General features: G+C 40.3%; 1 protein-coding gene across 4 annotated transcripts; it reads left to right on the forward strand.

Annotated features, from left to right (window-relative positions):
• Positions 1-1,862: 1,862 nt before the first annotated feature.
• On the forward strand, positions 1,863-22,412 carry inpp5ka (inositol polyphosphate-5-phosphatase Ka). Of its 4 annotated transcripts, none has more exons than XM_034167787.1 (14): positions 1,863-1,946; positions 2,203-2,265; positions 6,756-6,860; positions 6,946-7,054; positions 8,291-8,407; positions 8,520-8,695; positions 8,949-9,060; positions 9,196-9,305; positions 9,438-9,464; positions 17,739-17,970; positions 18,748-18,885; positions 18,995-19,078; positions 20,335-20,439; positions 22,263-22,412. In XM_034167787.1, exons 2-14 carry the CDS (start codon positions 2,213-2,215, stop codon positions 22,326-22,328), a joined length of 1,434 nt encoding a protein of 477 aa, XP_034023678.1. In that variant the 5' UTR covers positions 1,863-1,946; positions 2,203-2,212; the 3' UTR covers positions 22,329-22,412. The 4 variants fall into 4 exon arrangements, with proteins under 4 accessions (XP_034023678.1, XP_034023680.1, XP_034023679.1 ...); XM_034167789.1 differs by having other exon boundaries at positions 1,879-1,947; positions 2,210-2,265; XM_034167788.1 differs by having other exon boundaries at positions 1,925-1,942; positions 2,202-2,265.
• Positions 22,413-23,052: the final 640 nt, after the last annotated feature.

The following is a 23,052-nucleotide window of genomic DNA, read 5'->3' on the forward strand; positions in this document are numbered from 1 at the left end:
AGATCATTCACAATCTTAATCCACTTTTCTATTGTGGGGAGTTCAGGAAGCACCCACTTTCTAGTGATGGCTTTTTACATGCTGAGATCAGTACGCTGAACATTATTTCTCACTTCTTGCCTGAAAAACAGCAATTCCTAGAAATAGTGATGTAAAATGTAGCAGCAAGTCAGCCTTTTGACATCTGCACTGTCACCAACATGCACTATCCCCTCGTGCAAAATGTGCTTTCTGCCTTGGTGTGATTTTAAAAAACGGACACTACACTTCTAACTGAATTCCCACTACATTTGAGAGTTTGTGTATCTCCATATAGAATTCCACATACCTCACCCATTCTTCGTTTGGTATCTTAAAATGACTCAACATTTATGGGGTTATTTTACAAAGCCGTCAGGGAGCTCACGAATTAAGCTGCCATCTTCCTGGAGGCGGAATTGGAAATCCTCTTGTAAAATTCTAATAGGAAGAAGATAGTCACTCGTTGAATAGTTAACTCACGACTAATTCATGTACATTTAATTGCCGCTTCTAACCCCCTCTGCTGCTCACCCCAAATTACCTCTGGGAGGTAACCATAGACTGGAGGTAACTGACTGAGAACCATGAGCAAGCTGCTGTATCCTCCAAAAAAACAACAATAATAATAAAAACTACCCTTTATGTCAGATTAACCCTTGCTACAATCAGAGTGGTCATATTGATTGTTCCTCAAACAACAACTTTTTTTAAATTTTGTGATTCACGACATTTTCCTCTCCAGCATCTGAAGAGTGTTCACCCCGTGCGGCCACCAACTTTGGAACCTCTGCAATAGTGCAGCAGATAAGTGAATATTTACTGAGGGATCCTTCAAATGGTAATGCAAGCACCAAATCTGGCACACATACTCCTTAGACATTACTCTTTTAAAAATGCTGGGTACCCACGTGAACTTTCAATAGGCGGCCAAGAAGGGGTCAATTGAAGTATTACACAGGGGTCAAAATTTAAAAATGCTCCAATCATATTGAAAGGTATTCCATATTATTTGTCTGATCATAAAGATTCCAAAAAGGTATAGTTTGGACTATCTGTGAATGAATGTTCCGGAGTTATGGGGTAAAAACAGCAAGAACAGTGACAAAGGTCAATTTCAATTTGTACAGGGGTCAAAAGTTAAAGTTGCTCCAATTTTGGTAAAAACTGATGCAAATTATTAGTTGGGTGAATACGGTTTTAAAAAGGAATAGTTTGCATCATGTATCATGCTTAGTTATCATGTTACAGGGTAGCATATGTCACATGTCATAGAAACCAATGGATGGTGATATTGTTTAACCTTTACTTTGCAAACCAAGCACGCAACACAGTCAAAACTATTCCATTTATTAATCCCATTAGCTCAACCAGTAATTTGCACCACTTTTTTACCAAAATTGGAGCAACTTTAACTTTTGACCCCTGTACAAACTGAAATTGACCTTTCTCAGTGTTCTTGCTGTTTTTACCTCATAACTCCAGACCATTCATTCACAAATAGTCCAAACTATACCATTTTGGAATCTTTATGATCAGAAAAATAATATGGAATACCTTTCAATATGATTGGAGCATTTTTAAATTTTGACCCCTGTGTAATACTTTAATTGACCCCTTCTTGGCCGCCTACTGAAAGTTCACGTGGGTACCTGGCATTTTTAAAAGAGTAATGTCTAAGGAGTATGTGTGCCAAATTTGGTTCTTGCATCACCATTTGAAGCATTTTTTTTTTTTTTTTTTTTTTTTTTCAGTTATCCGCTGCACTACAACCGGCGCCAACTTGACAAATGCTCGTTTTATTTTGAAGGTCAGTACGCTGCTTTCCTGTCAGGGGCGGGCTTTTACTGTACTGCGGCTTTACTGTAAGCGGCTAAGCTAAAGCTAAAGAGAACCACAAGCTGCTCCAGGCTGAGTGCAACTGGTAACGTACGATAAGACGGCGAATTTAATTTTGTCACTTAATGCCAACAATTGATGAAACAAACTTGGTTCACCCGAGCACTGGTGGTTTGTCGAGCTGTGCTACTAAATGAGATGTTTAGCTGCCTTTATTAAATTAGCAGACAGGCAACTTGTTAATAAAATTATACAAACGAGGATGTTTTATCTGCGTGTTACATGGACATTTCTCTGCCGCTACAGTACAATTTTTGCACTTTTTATTTTATTTTTTCCTGCAGGTGTGGAGATAATGGAGAAAGAGGAGCAGTCTGACGTCAGAAACGACGATGGAGAGAGTTTCAGGTTGGCGCATAATCACTGAAACTGAGATATTAAGTACTGTTTTTGTAATAGATCATATATATATATCTATATATATATAGATGTATGTATGTATGTATGTATGACTCGAGTGTTACCATAGTAATGTTCAAAATTATTAAATACAGCCACTGTCTGAGGGGAAAACTTAGTAGCTTTTTATTGCTTCTAGGCCCTAAGTTTTTATTTGAGTCACTTGCACTAATTCCATTCCTTAGATCCCTCACTGTACATTTATTGAAAAATGACATTGCACATTAATTAATATGGGCACTTAAATTCCTCATGTAGTTTTGCAGTCTCTTCCATTAAAGATCTTTCAGTTTATTGTAAAACAACACATAAATAAATTGGCTTTCTATGTCATCTGCCATCCGTGGGGAGCTCGGAGTAGAGCCACTGCTCCTTCGCGTTGAAAGGAGCCAGCTGAGGTGGTTTGGGCATCTGGTAAGGATGCCTTCCTGGGTAGGTGTTCCAGGCACGTCCACCTGGAACAGGACCCTGGGGAAGATCCAAGACTAGGTGGAGAGATTGCATAACCCCAGTTCCAATGAAGTTGGGACATTGTATGAAATGTAAATAAAAACAGAATGCAATGATTTGCAAGTCCTCTTCAACCTATATTCAATTGAATACACCACAAAGACAAGATATTTGATGTTCAAACTGATAGACTTTATTTTTGTGCAAATATCTGCTCATTTTGAAATGGATGCCTGCAACACATTTCAAAAAAGCTGGGACAGGGGCAACAATGCTCAAAGAAGACCTGAATAGGTTAACTGGAAGCTCAAATTTTACTCAGCCTTTTTGTGTTGAATCACTGGTTAAACAGCTTCACAGTAGAGTGGAACACAGAAGCACCATCATGTCCAGTGTGCCGTTTGGAAACTGAAGTAACTGAAGTTTCACATCGTCTTTTTAAGAAAGTACGTTTCTGTTGTACCATCGGTAATGCAGCACACAAAGCTGCCCTGTGCATGGGCTCTTAGAAGCTAAGCAGTGTGGGGTCTGGTTAGTACTTGGATGGGAGACATCTTTGCAACACCAGGGGCTGTGTGTGTTTCTCCTCAGGAAGGGTATCCAGCATAAAACTTGTGCCAAATACCAATGCAGATCTGCTGTATCTGCTGTGGTGACCCCAGACAAACAGGAGCAACTAAAAGGATGACAACAAACTTGGATTAATCCCTCTGTGTTTGCTAACTAATTTAGCCAGAATAAATACAACCCCTGGCAAAAATTTTGGAATCACCGGCCTCGGAGGATGTTCATTCAGTTTTTTAATTTTGTAGAAAAAAGCAGATCACAGACATGACACAAAACTAAAGTCATTTCAAATGGCAACTTTCTGGCTTTAAGAAACACTATAAGAAATCAAGAAAAAAAGATTGTGGCAGTCAGTAACGGTTACTTTTTTAGACCAAGCAGAGGAAAAAAATATGGAATCACTCAATTCTGAGGAAAAAATTATGGAATCACCCTGTTAATTTTCATCCCCAAAACTAACACCTGCATCATATCAGATCTGCTCGTTAGTCTGCATCTAAAAAGGAGTGAACACACCTTGGAGAGCTGTTGCACCAAGTGGACTGACATGAATCATGGCTCCAACCCGAGAGATGTCAATTGAAACAAAGGAGAGGATTATCAAACTCTTAAAAGAGAGTAAATCATCACGCAATGTTGCAAAAGATGTTGGTTGTTCACAGTCAGCTGTGTCTAAACTCTGGACCAAATACAAACAACATGGGAAGGTTGTTAAAGGCAAACATACTGGTAGACCAAGGAAGACATCAAAGCGTCAAGGCAGAAAACTTAAAGCAATATGTCTCAAAAATCGAAAAATGTACAACAAAACAAATGAGGAACGAATGGGAGGAAACTGGAGTCAACGTCTGTGACCGAACTGTAAGAATCCGCCTAAAGGAAATGGGATTTACATACAGAAAAGCTAAACGAAAGGCATCATTAACACCTAAACAGAAAAAAACAAGGTTACAATGGGCTAAGGAAAAGCAATTGTGGACTGTGGATGACTGGATGAAAGTCATATTCAGTGATGAATCTCGAATCTGCATTGGGCAAGGTGATGATGCTGGAACTTTTGTTTGGTGCCTTTCCAATGAGATTTATAAAGATGACTGCCTGAAGAGAACAAGTAAATTTCCACAGTCATTGATGATATGGGGCTGCATGTCAGGTAAAGGCACTGGGGAGATGGCTGTCATTACATCATCAATAAATGCACAAGTTTATGTTGATATTTTGGACAATTGAAAGGATGTTTGGGGATGATGAAATCATTTTTCAAGATGATAATGCATCTTGCCATAGAGCAAAAACTGCAAAAACATTCCTTGCAAAAAGACACATAGGGTCAATGTCATGGCACAGGGTCAATGTCAATGAGCAGATCTGATTTGATGCAGGTGTTAATTTGGGGGATGAAAATTTACAGGGTGATTCCATAATTTTTTCCTCAGAATTGAGTGATTCCATATTTTTTTTCCTCTGCTTGGTCTAAAAAAGTAACCGTTACTGACTGCCACAATCTTTTTTTCTTGATTTGTTATAGTGTTTCTTAAAGCCAGAAAGTTGCCATTTGAAATGACTTTAGTTTTGTGTCATGTCTGTGATCTGCTTTTTTTCTACAAAATTAAACAACTGAATGAACATCCTCCGAGGCCGGTGATTCCATAATTTTTGCCAGGGGTTGTAAAAGTTCACAACTTATATTGACTATACTGGGTGGGTAAATATGGATATTAAAGGACCATGCTGGCCATTTTGTTCACGGAGTGAAATTTCCGTACATTCAGTGTTAAGTTACTGGTATAAGGTATATTCCACCATAGAAAACAATGTGATTGATCAGGTTTTTCTTTTTGGCAAGTTTGAGTAACCTTAAAGGTTCAGTGAAAGAGTTTTAGATTAAGATCCATTGTAATGACACTAACATATGTAACTGGATCAGTTGTCTGCATGTCATTATATTCTGTCAGCACCAACACATATCTGAATCAATACAGTAACTGTCTAATGTGTTTAGGAAAGAATAATGTTTCAGACTAAATACAGAGCAAAGTCTACTAGCTTGTAAATGTCTCAGCATTCCTGCAGGTGGATTAGCTGCCCAGCAATGCTCTTAATTCGGATTTGAAGGGAAAAATCTTTGCATTGGTGTGCTGCTTGAGGAGATGGCAGCTGAGTACTCAACAGCTTACACAGATGGTATGTGGATCAGAGTTTACTTTTCACTCAAGCAGTTTGCTTTCCCATTCGGCCTTATTTAGAGGCATGTTATAATGAGATTATGCAGCTTTTTTGAAAACAAAGGCGGCTTGTAGAGAAATTGTCGAATTCTCTAATTGGTCTTTATCTGGAGCACTGAAATCCCTGAGCCAGGACCTTCCTCATCTCACTCAAAAGTTTCATTATACTGGAGACACAAAACTTTGGACTTAAGGAAACTTATTTTTGTATACACAGGTCCAGGATTTTTTTATTCAGTTTCTTCAACTTTCATATCTTATTTCAAGACGACTCCAGACCTTGCAGCCCTTCTCATAACCCACAAAATAATTATCCTTTCTTTGTCCCATAATGGAAGGAATCAGTCAAATCTTGGGCACCTCACGGCGCATCAGATCTGAAAGCCTTTCCAGTGATGTTACACAGTCAACAGAAAGAAAATTATTTCTGTGTCAACGCCTCAATCAGCTGATGACCTGTGTGGACGACTTGGATCTCAAAGAGGAACTGCACAATAAAGTGGCCAAGACGCTCGATAACGCCTTTCTCATCTGTGGCAGCAGAGGCAACAAACCAAAGAAGGCCCGTTTCAGGTGGAGACAGATTCACCTTGATTTGGTGCTCAAAGTGGAATAGAAACTGCAAAATGTTTCTCTTCTCAGTGCTTTTTCTCATTACAATACATTCATGATTATTTATTTATTTATTTATTTCTGTGGGTTTTATGATTGTTGGATTTTTTTTTTTTTTTTTTAGTGTTGTAATTGCATTTCTCCAGGAAACCTTTGTCCTTTAAATTTCTGTCAGCATTTTATTCTTTTTTGGTTTAACAGGATTATTCAGAAACTGTTGAATCGATTTTTACAAAACTTGGTGGAAAGGTTGGGTTTGGGCTGAAGTAGAAATCATTGAAATTTCTGCAGACAGAAGTGTAGGCAATCATTAAATGTATCACATTCTTTAAACAGAATTTAAAACTCATGCAGTTTTCATCTTAGCATAGCTGAATCAAAGTTTTTGATATTGTCGCTCAATTTTTTTTCCGCCCTCGTGGAACAGTGCAGCAGAATATATGGTTTTGTCCATGTTAATGTCCACATACTCACACATATATTGTTACATTTTAACACAACTAATGCAAAATGTACAGTATCTGATGACTTTAGCAATATGATATGGTACCTTCTTTTTTTTTTTTTTTTCTTTTGGCATTGCAGGCTTCACATGGTCACGTGGAACGTTGCCACAGCTGATCCGCCGGATGAAGTGATCTCACTTCTTCGTTTGAACTCCCCAAAGAAACCAGATCTCTTTGTTATTGGGTGAGTTTTACAGGAAAAATGATCAGGTTGTTTGTGCTGCACAGTCAGTGGGAATTAAAAGTATCTATGTGTGTTTGGGTGTCAGTCTGCAGGAGGTGAAGTCAGGGCCATTGAAGTTCTTATTAGAAATGCTAGTTGATGACCCGTGGAGTTACCTGTTTATGTCCACTTTAGCACCACTGAAATACCTCAAGGTAAAACAACACACGTGCACTCACATTTTCTCTCACATGTCAATAGCAAGTTTTTTTTTTTTTTTTGTCCTTAACTAAGAGTCTTTGTTGTGTACAAACGTCTTCATTGTCCCTTTGTTGCTGGTTGCAGCACCGGTTATTACACCTACTTCCATGATGCTGGTTAACAAGACTGGTTAAGCTATGGAAACATGCATGGACTGTAGTTCTAATACTTATCCTTCTATTGATCCATTTTCTATACCCGCTTAGCGTAATTATGGGGCACGGGGTGGGGGGGGGGGGCTGAGTAGAGCCTATCCCAGCAGTCATAGGGGTGTGAGGCAGCGTACACCCTGGACGTGATGCCAGTCTGTCACAGGGCCGCATATAGACAAACACGTTCACACGCATACCTACAGACAATTCAAAGATTCCAATTCACCTAACCTCCGTATCTTTGGATGTGGGAGGAAACCGGAGCACCCAGAGGGAACCCATGCAAACATGAGGAGAATATACAAAGGCCACAGGTGGGAATCGATCCCGTGACCTTCTTGCTGTGAGGCAACAGTGCTAACCGCATATCCACTGTGCTGCCCATAATAATAATAATTATTATATTTTTTTACCAAATATATCTTGAGTTACTTGACAAATGTATTCAAGTACATTTGTCTCCCAATATTAATCTTTAAATTGCAGGGGTGGTGGCCAAGTGGTTAATGCGCTTGGTTTCAGTGCAGAAGGTTCTGGGTTCAAATCCCACCCCTGCCACATTTCTCCATGTAATGTGGAGTTGCGTCAGGAAGGGCATCCGGCGTAAAACCTGTGCCAATTCATGCAGATCCACCTTGGATTTGCTGTGGCGACCCTGAGTGCAAACAAGGGAGCAGCCGAAGGGACTTACTATTAATCCTTAAATTCATTTAATTTACAAAATAATTAGCTGATATTAAGAAGAGTGTTGAACATCCATAAATAAAACACAGTAGCCACAGAACAAGGAGAGCAGCAGCCCTAAACTATTGTTGCCCTGAAAATAATGTACTCAAGAATAAAAAACTGTGTGTGTGTGTGTAAATATACATATAAAATGAATGGGAGGGCAGTTTCCATCTGAATTTAGAATCTGGTACTAAATTCCTGTTACAGTATGTTTATGGCCAGATTTTAGCAACACTTTGAAATGGCTGAAATGTCCACATGAAGGATGTTGTGTTGTGTTGACTGTTCTGTTGTTGTTTTTGTATTCAGGTTTCTTCCATCAGAATGCAGGGTCAACTTCTGCTTTTCTTTGCCAAACTGGAGCATGTCCCATTTATCAGAGACATCCAGGCCACGTACACACGCACAGGTGTTTTCGGTTACTGGGTGAGAAACATGCAATGTAAAGAAAATGTGCCATTGTGTGCCTCACGTAGATTAAAAACAGCTGAATGAATGATAGAACTGATATTTTTCCCCATTGTGTTTTGTTTCTCAGGGTAACAAAGGAGGCGTTTCCATTAGTCTGTCTTTTTATGGTCACATGTTCTGTTTCCTCAACTGCCACTTAACTGCTCACATGAACTACGCCACAGAGAGAGTGGATGAGTTTGAGCGCATCATAGATGCACAAAGTTTTGATTGTAAAAAGGCTCCAACAGTTCTCGACCACAGGTCAGTACAGAGAATCCAAATCTAATATATTCTTCTCTGTTTAATCATCTTCAGCTCACTGATGACCGAAAGCATTCCGTCCGGATCATTTGAAAGTTCACACATATCCCAGAATAATCCTTTGATGCGCTGTTCATCATTGTGGCGGGTTTTACTCAATACAAATGATTGTTTCTGTAGCAGTGAAATTGCACAAACACATTACAGTCATTCAGCTGCCACATACTGAGTTCCTTCCTCCCTTTTGGTTCAGGCTGGTCTTCTGGTTTGGAGATCTCAACTTTCGGATCCAGGACCACGGCATGCACTTTGTGCGCTCTTGCATCAACAACCAAACGTACAGCCTGCTTTGGAGTAAAGACCAGGTTTGTTGATCAAACCATGCAAGTTAAATTATCTCCTGTTCACATGACGGTCACTCGCTTCTGCATTGTGCTTCAATATTAGTCACGTCTGTGTTCGTTTTTGTGAGGTCACACCATGTTTGTTGTCATTGTCAGCTGATCATGATGAAGAAGAAGGAGGAGATGCTTCAGGATTTTGAGGAAGGCCCTCTGGATTTTCAGCCCACCTACAAGTTTGACTTAAACTCTGATAATTACGACAGCAGGTTGCTGTTTCCAATTAATTTACAATAATTCATAATTAATTTCATTCTTTAAAACACATTTTCCTCCAGTATTGTTCTCTTGGTTTATATTTTTTGTATATAATGAATGTACAATTCTTTTTAACTTCACAGGCCCTACAGGACATTGTTTGCCTTTAAGTAAGCGTTAAAAGCATGTCTGTGTCCACATCTCCCTTAATACATAAATTCTATCCTTTATTAATTCATCTAACTACACCAGAGTATTTTTCATACAGTTATGTGCAAAAGTATTAGGCAGATATAAATGACTGCAAAATGTATAAAAAAAAATATAAATGGGTAAGAACACAAGGGTTTTTTTCTTTGCATTTTTTATTTTTTTGTAGTTGCTTTATTATTGAATGATAAATGAATGAATGTCTACAAAGTACTTTTTTGTCATAGGGTTGTAATTTGATAATTGAAAGTTGCAGTATGTAGGATTTAGTGTCATTTAGTGGTGAGGTTGCAGATTGCATTCTGCGTTACCAGACATGAATTTATTTCTGTGCACATTTTTGCTGCTTTAGCGATGGGGATTCATGCTTACTTGGCTTCTCTCATGGTAAGCAGTTAGTGGGATTCTCAGTTTCACAATAATTAATGATAATAATTATAATAGATTCCCAAAAGCGGTCTGCAAACATGACATCATGCATTTCAGAGCAAGTGACAGTTCAAATTTTCCAAAACACCTAAAAGACAAATCCAGATGTGTTTGAAGATGAGTGGGCTTCAGTTCATGTTAGTGTTGCTCCTCATATTAGCTGTGTAGGCAAACACAATGTAACTATAGCTTGTAGTACCCAAGCGGTAAGCTTTAATGGCCTCAGAAGCAGCCCAACCAGAAAAAGGAAAAACTTGCAGTTCTTGAGGGAAAACAACAGTTGCCTGAGGAGTGCAAAAGTTGCACTCCTCATGTATCCTCTCATTTTCCAAGATTTTATTAAACAATCTGGTTAGAAACTCTACTGCCATCTCTCCTAGACATTTCCCTGCCCCCACTGGAATGTCATCTGACTAACTGCCTTTACACTCTTCATCCTGTTCATAGCTGCCCCCACTTCATCCTTATTAATCTCTTGTACTTCCTTATTTACTCTCTCCACATCATCCAGCCTTTTCTCTCTCTCTTCATTCATCAGCTCCTCAAAATATTTCCTCCACCTTCTCAACACACTCTCCTCGCTTTTCAGCACATTACCATCTACATATTTTACCACCCTAACCTGCAGCACATCCTTTCCAGATCTGTCCCTTTCTCTGGCCAATCAGTACAAGTCCTTTTCTCCTTCCTTACTATTCAATTTCTTGTACAGCTCGCTATATGCCTTTCCCTTACCTTCTTCTCTTTTCGCCTTATGCCATATCTCCTTGTACTCCTATCTGCTTTCTTCATCTCTCTGACTATCCCAGTTCTTTTTTGTCACCCACTTTCTCCTTATGCTTTTCTTGGACACCTTCATTCCACCACCAAGCCTCCTTGTCTTCCTTCCACTGTCCAGATGTCACACCCAGTACCTTCCTAGCTGTCTGCCTCAACACATCTGCAGTACTTTTCCAGTTGTCCAAAATTTCTTCTCCATCCAGTGCCTCTCTCACTTGCTCACTGAATTTCACACATCTTCCTCCTTCAGCTTTCACCATCTGATCCTTTGTTGAGTTCTCACTTTCTTCTTCTTCTTCACCTCTAAAGTCATCCTACCAACCACCATCCGACGCTGTCTAGCTACACTCTCCTCTGCCACCACCATACAGTCTCCAGTTTTTTTGAGTTTGCATCTCCTGCAAAGAATGTAGTCCACCTGTGTGCACCTTCCTCTACTCTTATGTCACCCTGTGCTCCTCCCTTTTCTTAAAGTAGGTTTTCACCAGAGCCATTTCCATACTTTTAGCAAAATCAACTTCCATCTGCCCTTCCAGATTCCTGTCCTTGAGACCCATTACTTCCTCATCACCTTTGTTCCCTTCGCCAACATGCCCATTGAAGTCCGCTCCTATCACCACTCTTTCATTCCTTGGGCACACTCTACACCATCTCATCTAACTCACTCCAGAAATCATCTTCCTCCTTCAGCTCGCAATCTCTCTGTGGGGCATATGCACTGATGATACTCATCCCTTCAATTACAACTTCACACTCATCACTCTGTCAGACACTCGCTTAACTGCCAACACACTTTTAATATACTCTTCCTTTAAAATGAGCCCAGCATCATTTCTCTTCTTATCCACACTATCTTGCAACAACTTGGGCTCTTACACACACACAATATGTCTACCTTTCTTCTCTCCATCATATCAGCCAGCTCTCTCCCTTTACCAGTCATACTACCAACAATCAAAGACCCGACTCTCACTTCCACCATTCTAGTTTTCCTTTTCTCTCGCTGTCTGTGGACATGTTCTCTTCTTCTTAGTAGCCGATAATGCACTTAGTCGCTGATAACAACGATCGCCACAGGACCGGTGGCGGTCGTTGTTAATGCGGGCCTCGACTGATCCTGTATGCAAATTCGATTTGTACTCTGCATGTTTGTTTTGGCTTGTTTTAATGCCGGATGCCCTTTCTGACACAGCCCTACTCATTTATCCAGGCTTTGGTGCGGCACTGAGTGTACAGGCTGCACACCCCATGTGGCTGAATTTTTATTTATTTATGTTTTTGTTTGTTTTTAATTGGAATGTTTAGCCCACTGATTGGGGAGAGGGTTGAACAATAATTTTTTTTCATCACATTTCTTGGGTGCCTAAGACTTTTGCACAGTACTGTATATACTATTAACAAGAAGATAAAGATAGTACTCTTTTTTATGTGTAATTTAATAACTTCTAACACAAAGACAATCAGATAATTCAGGAAACAAACTACCACTAACCCTATGGTCACATTAACAACAAGCAACAAAGCGGCATCTTACCATTCATTTTTAATTAGAGTGGATGTTTTGCAGCAACAAGAGACAACAGTCACACAGGGCTAAAATAGATGAGAAGTCTATTTCATGCAAATGCTGAGCGACGTGACATGGCGACTGCCAGTCCAAGTGAAAAGGCAGCGTGATGTCAGCTGCTTACTCGTTTGAACAATATTATCCAAGATAAAGAAACGTTGGCAGCATGGTGGTTTAGTGGTTAGCACTGTTGTCTCACAGCAAGACGGTTGGGGGATTGTTTCCCACCTGGGTCCTTTCTGTGTGGTGTTTGCATGTTGTTACCGTATTTGCATGGGTTCCCTCTGGGTGATCCGGCTTCCTCCCACCTGCAAAAGACATGCAGGTTAGGTGAACTGGAATTGGAAACTTTAAATTGAACATAGGTGTGTGTGCAGTTGTGAATATTTTTGTCTGTCTATATATGGCCCTGCAATAGACTGGCGTCCTGTCCAGGTTATGCCCTGCCTCCCGCCCTGTGTCTGCTGGGATAGAGTCTAGCCCTCGTGACCCTTAATTGGAGTAAGCAGGTATTGAAAATTGATGGATAATGCAAATGTGCTCCAAAACGGCTGTATGTCTGCATAAATCCCGTATGTTTGCCGTTTTTTATTCTCATCGTTTGTAAATATGAGTACTGTTTGTGAGAAATAAATTCCTATAACGCTGTTTTTGTAACCAGATAATACCTCTGAAGTGATTGACAAGACATCTTATGGAGATGTTAGCATACTAACCAGCGATATGGGAATGTCACTGAAACATGTTGGACTGAAACAAATTAAGCAGTCAAGCACAGAGGAGAACCTCATCGTGACAGTTTTCTTTCCTTTCTAATCTATCATTATACATTATGCACATTAACGCCACGTAATGATGAGCTGCCCACGCCTTGGGAACTCCCATCAAGCGACATACAGCAACTGCTTGTTGGCCTCATTTGTAGTTAAGGTGACCATTGGGTAATGGTCTTTGCAAAGACAAATGTAGTATTGCCTCTGCAAAGGAAAGATTAAAGGGCATTAGGGTGCTTTTACACCTACCCTGTTTGGTTTGGGCCTACAGACTTTTCAGTTCATTGCGATCAGAAATAGCAGGTTTGAAAGCAGCTTCAGTCCATGAACAGGGTCAAAATTTGGTGTGACCAAAATAGGTGGTTTTAGTTGAGAGCAAACTAGAAGCATGGTTTAGTTTGTTTGCGGTGTGAAAACACTTTTTGTGTAGGTTGGGCTTGCAGGCCAACTGCATGTCACAGTCTAACATTAGTAGAAGAAAAGAAACTGACATTAAGAATGATATAACAGTTTACAGCGTTACAGAAGCAAGCAACTTTTTGTGAAGTTATAGCTTTATTCCTCTCTAATAATCACACAGATTATTAGCCTTTACCTGATTAAAACAGTCACTTTTTACAGTAGTCCGTCTCTCCCTGCCCGTCTTTTCTCCACATTAAAGACAAAACAATCCATGTTAGTCTGTGTCACTGTGGCAGGCAGAGTAAAAGATGAAGCCCCCATCACACATAGAAAGAATGTGGAGGAACCATTCCGACACAGCAAATATTGCCATAATCCGATGCAGTTGGGAGGAAAAGAGGCGTGGTCAGCCATGGTCCGAACACATCCGGACTGCCTCGTGCACACCTGCAGGATGCAGCCCAAACATATTTCAGACAACAGTCAGATGACACAGACGGCACGGACATTGGAGCTGTCACTCACCCACACAATCAAATTTCCGCTCGTCCTCACATTCCCAGCACTAAACTGACCTCTGATCAGTGTGTGTCTCACTTGACGGAGTGTGAGTGTGTACGTGCGTAGAACAGGTGATCCGAGTGATGAGTGTCTGTCCACTCAGCTGCACGTGTGTGTTCACAATGGCTGAACAAGCCGCGTGCGCCTGCATGTGTAGAACAGGTGACCAAAGCAGTGTGCAAGTACTGCAGTACTGCAGATGTGGCCGAAATGTTCGCTCAGCTGCATGTATATGTGTTCATAAATACTGCACCAGCCACTCCTCGTGCACATGTGTGCCTGATGTGAGCACAGGAGCTGTCCATCCAGCGAACGTACAAAAAGGCTGACAGCTGTCAGTGATCGCTTGCTGTTAGTTAGGGGAGGTGATGGTCTAGTGGTTAAAGCGTTGGGCTTGAGACCAGAGGATCCTCGGTTCAAATCCCAGCCTGACCAGAAAATCACTAAGGGCCCTTGGGCAAGGTCTTGAATCCACTGGTCTAGTTGCTCTCGGTGTGGGCGCTTTGCATGGCAGCAGCCCCACATCGGTGAATGTGAGGCATCAATGTATAAAGCGCATTGAGCATCTCATGCAGATGGAAAAGCGCTATATAAATGCAGTCCATTTATGTTAGTCCGGTGAAAAATCCCTTTAGGTGTTTGATCAGTATATACTTGCATTGCTAGATTTTATTTGTCCAGCTGGACACCGTCACTGCTGCTAAACTGTGCTGCCAGTGCGCCAACTTCCCACATGTGCGCAACATTCAGATGCAGCCAGTGGACTTTCTCTTTTTTAAAAACTTTTTGTTGTCATTTTACTTGATACACATCTTAACACAACTGTTGGATTATCGGTGTGGGACAGCGTTTCACATGGGATTTATTTATACCAGAGGTGGATTATGTATTTGTCATCTGATCAACATTGCCAGCACACAGCGCAGCCGGGTGAAAGGGATGTCTTTCAGATGTCTCCGCTGTGCTGTAGAACGCGAGGTACCGAGGTGAGTTACATGTTTATTTATGTCGTCATGTGCTGGGCAAACATTTCAACATCGTACCTGCTTAGGAGGTGTATGTGTAATAATACGTGCATTAGAGCGGTGACATCCCATTCAGCTGTGTTGCAGCGCTGCACTGAGCCTCTGACGCGTGCACAGTACCACATACGTGTTATTACATATCAACATTTCTTTTTCCTTCCTTAGCTGGGGTCCAGTGGAGGTGGACAAATGTGGCACAGCATGTCGGCAGGCTTTGCTCTGACCGGTCGATCTCAGAGCTCAGTCAACCGCAATCAGATTGTTTCAAATGCTGTTTTGATGTCGTCAGAATATGTAAATTGCGGCCAGATGGTCGTCAGATTACACATGGACCGCTGTTGGATAGGTGTCCTATGTCGACGGCGCCCAGAGAGTTTTGAACATGTGCTTCACACTCTGGGCCGCCGGCCGATTTCGACCAACTGTGTCGACTTCCGCAGATGGCTGTCAGAACGTTTTGGAACTGAAATCTGAGACTTTTCGGATGTGCGCCGATTCATAAGTCCGACGCCACTCGGCATGATTCCGGCTATATGTGATGGGGGTCTAAAATTTGGAACTTGACACCAAATCTTCTCTTGTGCTGCTGGTAAAAATACCACAACAGTAATAGTGTAATTGCAACTGAAATAATCTGTTCATTTTTTGTTCAAATAGAACTTTTTCTTTCAATGTAACAATCTTCCAAATTGACAGAAAGTCACCAACAAGCTGCATGTCTACAAACCAGTGCCAACAAGGACATAAATACGTCATGAAAACGTGTCTAGAACAAACACAACTTTGCAATGTGAAACCAAACTAACTGGACCAAATGTACACAATCATGTACAATCGGTTCAAATCCCCGCCTGACTGGAAAATCACTAAGGGCCCTTGGGCAAGGTCTTTAATCCCCTATTGCTCCCGGTGTGTGGTGAGCGCCTTGTATGGCAGCACCCTGACATCGGGGTGAATGTGAGGCATAATTGTAAAGCGCTTTGAGCGTGTGATGCAAATGGAAAAGTGCTATATAAATGCAGTCTATTTACCATTTATGTACTTGGTTCAGACCCTGTTCTGAACTTTAAGGTGTGAAAATGCCCTTAACCTTTAAATGCATGGAATTGTGCTGTTTTGAGTTCCAATACTGTGTCAGTGGATCATATTAAACCACACTTAACCTGCAATATGTAATACAGTCATCATGCTTGATTAACTGAAAGCTTGTCATTCTTATTGATGCCAAAACAGCTGCAACTTCACAGATAATCAAATGCATAGCTATAAAGAGCATGGCTTAGTGGTTAGCAATTTTACCTCACAGCAAGAAGGTCCTGGGATCACTTCCCATTTGGTCCTTTTTGTTCTGTGTGGAGTTTGCATGTTCTCTCTGTGTTCTCATGGGTTCCCTCTGAGTGCTTTGGCTTCCTCCCACTTCCAAAGACATATGGCTCTGCAGCAGATTACATGGTGTACTATGCCTCACGTCATTTGACGGCTGAGATAGGCTCCAGCCCCCCATGACCTTTTTAATGGAGTGAGCAGGTATAGAAAATGAATGAATGAATAAAGAGCATTATTGGTTATACAGGTTCAGTGAACATGTTTACTTGAAGTGGGGTAGTCACACACCCTGAAAGAATATTGTACCTCACAAATTGGAGTCAGCCTGTGATGACATGTCTTACAATGTTCTTGATAAGAAGCCTGAAAAATCATGAAATAGAACTGGGTTTATGCATCAAAGCACGGGTTGTATTTTATGATTGCATTAACGTAGTATTACAAGAACATAGCAGTACTTCCATATCAATAAGCGCAAATGAAAATCACCCGTGTATATTTGTGATCTAAACAAATTAGTGATTGATCTCTGCTCCCCTCCACAGCATGTCTTTTTCCTGGTTCTCTCCCTCAGCCCCAACCAGTCCCAGCAGAAGACTGCCCCTCCCTGAGCCTGGTTCTGCTGGAGGTTTCGTCCTGTTAAAAGGGAGTTTTTCCTTCCCACTGTCGCCAAGTGCTTGCTCACAGGGGGTCGTTTTGACCGTTGGGGTTTTTACGTAATTATTGTATGGCCTTGCCTTACAATATAAAGCGCCTTGGGGCAACTGTTTGTTGTGATTTGGCGCTATATAAATAAAATTGATAGATTGAATTGATTGATCTAAACCTGTGCAATTAGAGCTCATGTCATAACTAAAAAAAATACTTAACCTGATGTCGTTATGACCACACTTACACTGATAGGGATTAGATATGAATGAAAACTTGTCCAACAAAGATCTTGCATTAAATGTCTGAAAGGAAATATTGACAAGAAAACCATAGGTATCAAGGTTTACATGGCTTTGTAACATTAACCACCAAGATTGAGTTGGATATTTTGATTCACTCTCGTATTTTTTTTTTTCTTTTTTCAGTCATTATTTTTGAGTTGTCTGCATTCACAATCTAATTCATGTTGGGGGGAATGGGGGTTGTAACCAACATACTCTTGGTGCACAGTGGGCAGGTCACCATTCAGCCACAGGGCTAACATACAGTCTTGCAACTGTTCACTGTCACATTAATGTGTCAACAATAATTCTGTTTTTCTCCCGCATTTTTCCTGTTTTTCTCTTGAGAAATCCTGACAACCTAATTCTCTAAGAAAACACTGTTTCTTTTTAAGTCCCTTTGTGGTCTGAGGCTTTTTATCTGCAACGATCTATCCAGCGCTAAGAAGCGTAAACCTGCCTGGACTGACAGGATTCTGTGGCGGCTCAGATCCAAAGCACTGTCGTGTGATGAAAAAGATGAAGATGGGATTGAAGTGGATGAGAAGAAGGTGAAGCAGCTTGCAGAGGATGAGGAGTATCCTGTGAAGGTCACGCAGGATTTATACACCAGCATCATGGAGTATAGCATCAGTGACCACAAGCCTGTCATTGCCATCTTCACCGTGCAGGTGCGACAAGCTTCTACCACACTGCCTTCATAACTTCATTTTCATCTTTTTTTTTTTTTTAAGCAATAATTTCATTCGAGGAATAAGGCTTTCTTGTTTTGGTGAAGAATTTTGCATACCTTATCTTTTAACCAAAGTGATTGAGTTATTCTTTTAACTCAGAACAAATGCCCAAGTCGACATCTATGAAGTTTTAAGCCTCATTCTCATTTTCACAGATGTGTATCCCAAAAGGTCATGGTTTGAATACTTGACTACACATTGGAAAAACCTTTCCAGGATTTTTCAGTGTTTGAATAGTTCTTCTGTTCTAAACTTTAACATGCTTTGGTAATCTGTTGCATTTGTGTGGAAACTGGAATGAAACTGGAACATCCCCAGGGAGTTTTCTGAATGCATCAGGTGTTATCAGTTGGTCTTGGGTTCAACTCGCAGATAACCCCACTATTTGTTATGTCCCTGTCTTTGAGGATCAGATGCACAGCATAAATTACAAAAGTTTGTCCCCTCCCCAATCCCATAAATCAGAAGTCCACCGTGATGAGTTAAAGCTTATTTATTTATTCCAGTTGTATGTTCAGTGTTCAAACTGTGATCTTTACATGCTGGTTTGTCACAGTTATAGACCATAGGTAGACAATATAGACCTCCAGGGATGCATATTTGTGAAAGCAAGAACAGGACTTTGTAAAAAATAGTCTTTAACCTTATTCAAATCCCCATACTTCTAATTTTTGTTCTTTTTTCTTGTTCTTTTGCACACTGTTGTTCTTCCAGCTGCAGAAGATATACAACACGCCTTTGGTACGTCTTCAGTCTGAGGGTGACTGGAGTGCAGACATTGACGCCGTGGTTCTCTACAGTGTTCTGCAGCCATTCCCCTCCAGCACATGGGACTGGATTGGGCTCTATAAGGTTGGTAAATGGACTGTGTTTGGCTTTTCAGGTTGGCTGAACAATAGGTAAATACTTTGAATTGCTGTCTATTTTGACAAAATGATTCATCTTTGTGCCTCATGTTCAGGTTGGATTCACCAGTGCAACAAATTACATCACCTACATCTGGGTCAAAGATGTTGAAGTGGCCTTCAGTGGAGAAGTCATACAGGTGAGCATTGTGTGACAGTTTTTAATTATGTATTTTCTGAACTTCTTGTTGCACTGGGCCATTAGTTGCATCTGTCAAAAAATGTGTCATGAAGAAGAAAAAACATATCCAAGTTGCATCAGGCTATAAGTTGCATTTATTTTTTAAATGTGTTACTGCTTCATGCAACAAGAAGCAACATTAATTTAAGTGGTGTAGTATTTATTTATAATGCAAATCTATGAGCAGGCAGAGGCTAATGGGCCAATTAAAGCTGTAAATCCCTTCAAAATTCACAAAACTGACCAAATTTAGTTTCTACTGAAATCCAAGCATTATAAAATTAGAGGTCATTTAACGAAGAGAACATACTTATGTGAAGGAGCAGCTGGCCCACAAAGTGCAAACAAGTCTGGTACTGAGCAGGGGCTCCTGGTGTGTTCCGTTTTCCACACAGCACTGCAAGTCTGAAAATAAACTGGACACCTCCAAAATTTTGGAGTGTAAAGAGCTGCAAAAAATATTTGTCCACCTTGTGGAAGAGGACGGATGATGCGGAAGTTTGTGTTTTAATGCAGTGCTCAGTTTGTAGCCCACTGTAGGCAGTCATCATTAGCAACATCTATCAATATTTCACGCATAAAAATACTGCAGCAACATGTCCACAGACAGTAGTAGAACAGTACTGTGTGTATGATTTATTAAATTGGACACAAAAATGACAGGAGTGCAAAACAGTTTTAAAAACTACAGCTTTCACTGCTCCTGCTGTTACAAGCACCCATATTGGATTGTCAACTCTGGGTACGTGGGCTTCCAATGAGTTGACGAGTTGGAATTTTGACTTCAGTTGGTGTTCTGGAGGTGGGGGGGGGGGGGGGGGGCGTAACTGGGGAATTTTGACCACCAAGTACAAATGGAATGCATCATCACTCTCTAAGGCAAAGTTGCTCCTCCTTTTTCAGATCAGTGTATAGAAGCAGTGTTGAGTTGATGCGTATGTCGACTTGTGGCCGTCGATGATAATGTGTTTTACTTATACGCTGCTTTGAAATATGTCGCAGGACCGGCCAAACAAGTCAAAAAAGTGCAGCTTATAGTTCAGAAAATACAGTGACAATCCGGTCACAGTGTAATCAGATTTAAATACAGTTATAGCTGGATTTTATTTCCTTACATCAGCCAGTTTTGGGACTGCTTACAGTTTGAATATGGAGACAGTGTCTGTGGACTAAATGTGTCATGAAAAGCACTAATGAGATAAATGTGTTTTATAGGTATATGTTAGCAAAGAAGAAATTCCTGTGCAGGGTGGAGAATGTGTACTCTGTTACTACAGTAGTACACTGCAGTGTATCATTGGAATTAGTGAACCGTTCAAGGTGAGTGAGCAAGCAGGAGTACAGATATGTTCACAGAAGTCTGAAATGGGCTGTTTTAGGCCTAAATGTACCTTATAGTAGGATAGTGTATATACATTAGTGTTCAGAATAATAGTAGTGCTATGTGACTAAAAAGATTAATCCAGGTTTTGAGTATATTTCTTATTGTTACATGGGAAACAAGGTACCAGTAGATTCAGTAGATTCTCACAAATCCAACAAGACCAAGCATTCATGATATGCACACTCTTAAGGTTATGAAATTCGGCTGTTAGTAAAAAAAAAAAAAAAAGTAGAAAAGGGGGTGTTCACAATGATAGTAGTGTGGCATTCAGTCAGTGAGTTCGTCAATTTTGTGGAACAAACAGGTGTGAATCAGGTGTCCCCTATTTAAGGATGAAGCCAGCACCTGTTGAACATGCTTTTCTCTTTGAAAGCCTGAGGAAAATGGGACGTTCAAGACATTGTTCAGAAGAACAGCGTAGTTTGATTAAAAAGTTGATTGGAGAGGGGAAAACTTATACGTAGGTGCAAAAAATTATAGGCTGTTCATCTACAATGATCTCCAATGCTTTAAAATGGACAAAAAAAAAAAAAAAAACAGACGCGTGGAAGAAAACGGAAAACAACCATCAAAATGGATAGAAGAATAACCAGAATGGCAAAGGCTCACCCATTAATCAGCTCCAGGATGATCAAAGACAGTCTGGAGTTACCTGTAAGTGCTGTGACAGTTAGAAAACGCCTGTGTGAAGCTAATTTATTTGCAAGAATCCCCTGCAAAGTCCCTCTGTTCAATAAAAGACTTGCAGAAGAGGTTACAGTTTGCCAAAGAACACATCAACTGGCCTAAAGAGAAATGGAGGAATATTTTGTGGACTGAAAATTGTTCTTTTTTGGTCCAAGGGCCGCAGACAGTTTGTGAGATGACCCCCAAACTCTGAATTCAAGCCACAGTTCACAGTGAAGACAGTGAAGCATGATGGTGCAAACATCATGATCTGGGCATGTTTCTCCTATGAAGTTGGGCCTATATATCGCATACCACGTATCATGGATCAGTTTGGATATGTCAAAATACTTGAAGAGGTCATGTTGCCTTATGCTGAAGAGGACATGCCCTTGAAATGGGTGTTTCAACAAGACAATGACCCCAAGCACACTAGTAAACGAGCAAAATCTTGGTTCCAAACCAACAAAATTAATGCCTCACAGATGTGAAGAAATCATGAAAAACTGGTTATACAACTAAATACTAGCTTTGTGATTCACAGGATTGCTAAAAAAGCAGTTTGAACATAATAGTTTTGAGTTTGTAGCGTCAACAGCAGATGCTACTATTATTGTGAACGCCCCCTTTTCTACTTTTTTTTTTTTTTTTTACTAATAGCCCAATTTCATAGCCTTAAGAGTGTGCATATCATGAATGCTTGGTCTTGTTGGATTTGTGAGAATCTACTGAATCTACTGGTACCTTGTTTCCCATGTAACAATAAGAAATAAACTCAAAACCTGGATTAATCTTTTTAGTCACATAGCACTACTATTATTCTGAACACTACTGTACATGCACAGCCATAGAATTGTGGGTCTTTGAGGATGTTTAACATTAAACAATCATATTTATCTGTAATAGGTAGATACAAAAATTATTACTCATAATAACCCCCCCTGATGTCAGGTGATCAACTGAATTGTGGCTTATTAATTTCATCTGAGGCATTTTATAGTACATTTTGTACATTTGGAGTTATTTTCTGCTCTGAAAATAGTTTTTGCATATGTAAATAAGTACCAGTGTGATAGTCTGATCTCTATTGCAGGTTCGTGGATCGAAGGTAGCCATCGAAGAAGGCTTGGTGCCGGAGATTATTGACAGATTCGATTAGACGATTGCGGGCGAAGACCTTTAGAATTGACTTGCCATAAATGACTCATTGTATCCTGTAAAAGCAAAGCCATTTTTACCCGCATTGCCTAACTCACAGGAATGCCTGTGATAACTGTGATTCTAATATTTCTAGTCTGAACACAAGAAGAGCAGGTTACAAAACATTCTGCTGTTACACATTCTCACTGAACACCTCTGACATCCCCGCTTCAGTGCCACTATGGTAGGTGTTAGCTAAATTTGTATGGGTGTTTTTTTGGTTTTTTTTCTCTCGGGTAACATTTTCTTGGCATACCTGATGAATAATGTGGCTGAAATCACACAAAACCTTTCATCAAATGACAATGATATTATGCTTGAGGTGGGTAATATTCTGAAAAAAACCCCTCTTATATAAAGTCATAAATACATGTGCAAAAAAAAAATCAGTTTTATGAAAAAATTTTGAATATTCTTTGAAATTCTTCAATCATAAATTTATGGGAAAAAATTCTCTTGAGAATGCCACAAATTTCTAAGAAAAATAACTTTTTGTTTGTTAATGGGTAAACCTCATATGACCCAGTGCCAGTGCTCTGTAAATTTTCCTTTGCTCGCCAATGGCCCCAATATGTCATTGTAAATTTAAGAATTGACACTGCAGATTAGAATCTGATTTCAAAAACCACAAGTGTCACTTGCTTTGGAATAGCCTGTTTATACCCACTACCAGTCAAAAGTGG

This window comes from Thalassophryne amazonica, chromosome 4 (genome assembly GCF_902500255.1).
Source record: "Thalassophryne amazonica chromosome 4, fThaAma1.1, whole genome shotgun sequence".
Lineage (NCBI taxonomy): Eukaryota > Metazoa > Chordata > Actinopteri > Batrachoidiformes > Batrachoididae > Thalassophryne > Thalassophryne amazonica.

Coding starts and splice junctions, on each gene's coding strand:
- inpp5ka (XM_034167787.1), top strand. CDS start 2,213: ATGGAGAAAGAGGAGCAGTCTGACGTCAGAAACGACGATGGAGAGAGT. Junction 7,055..8,290: donor CACCACTGAAATACCTCAAG/GTAAAACAACAC, acceptor TTTTGTATTCAG/GTTTCTTCCATCAGAATGCA. Junction 9,306..9,437: donor TCTGATAATTACGACAGCAG/GTTGCTGTTTCC, acceptor TTAACTTCACAG/GCCCTACAGGACATTGTTTG.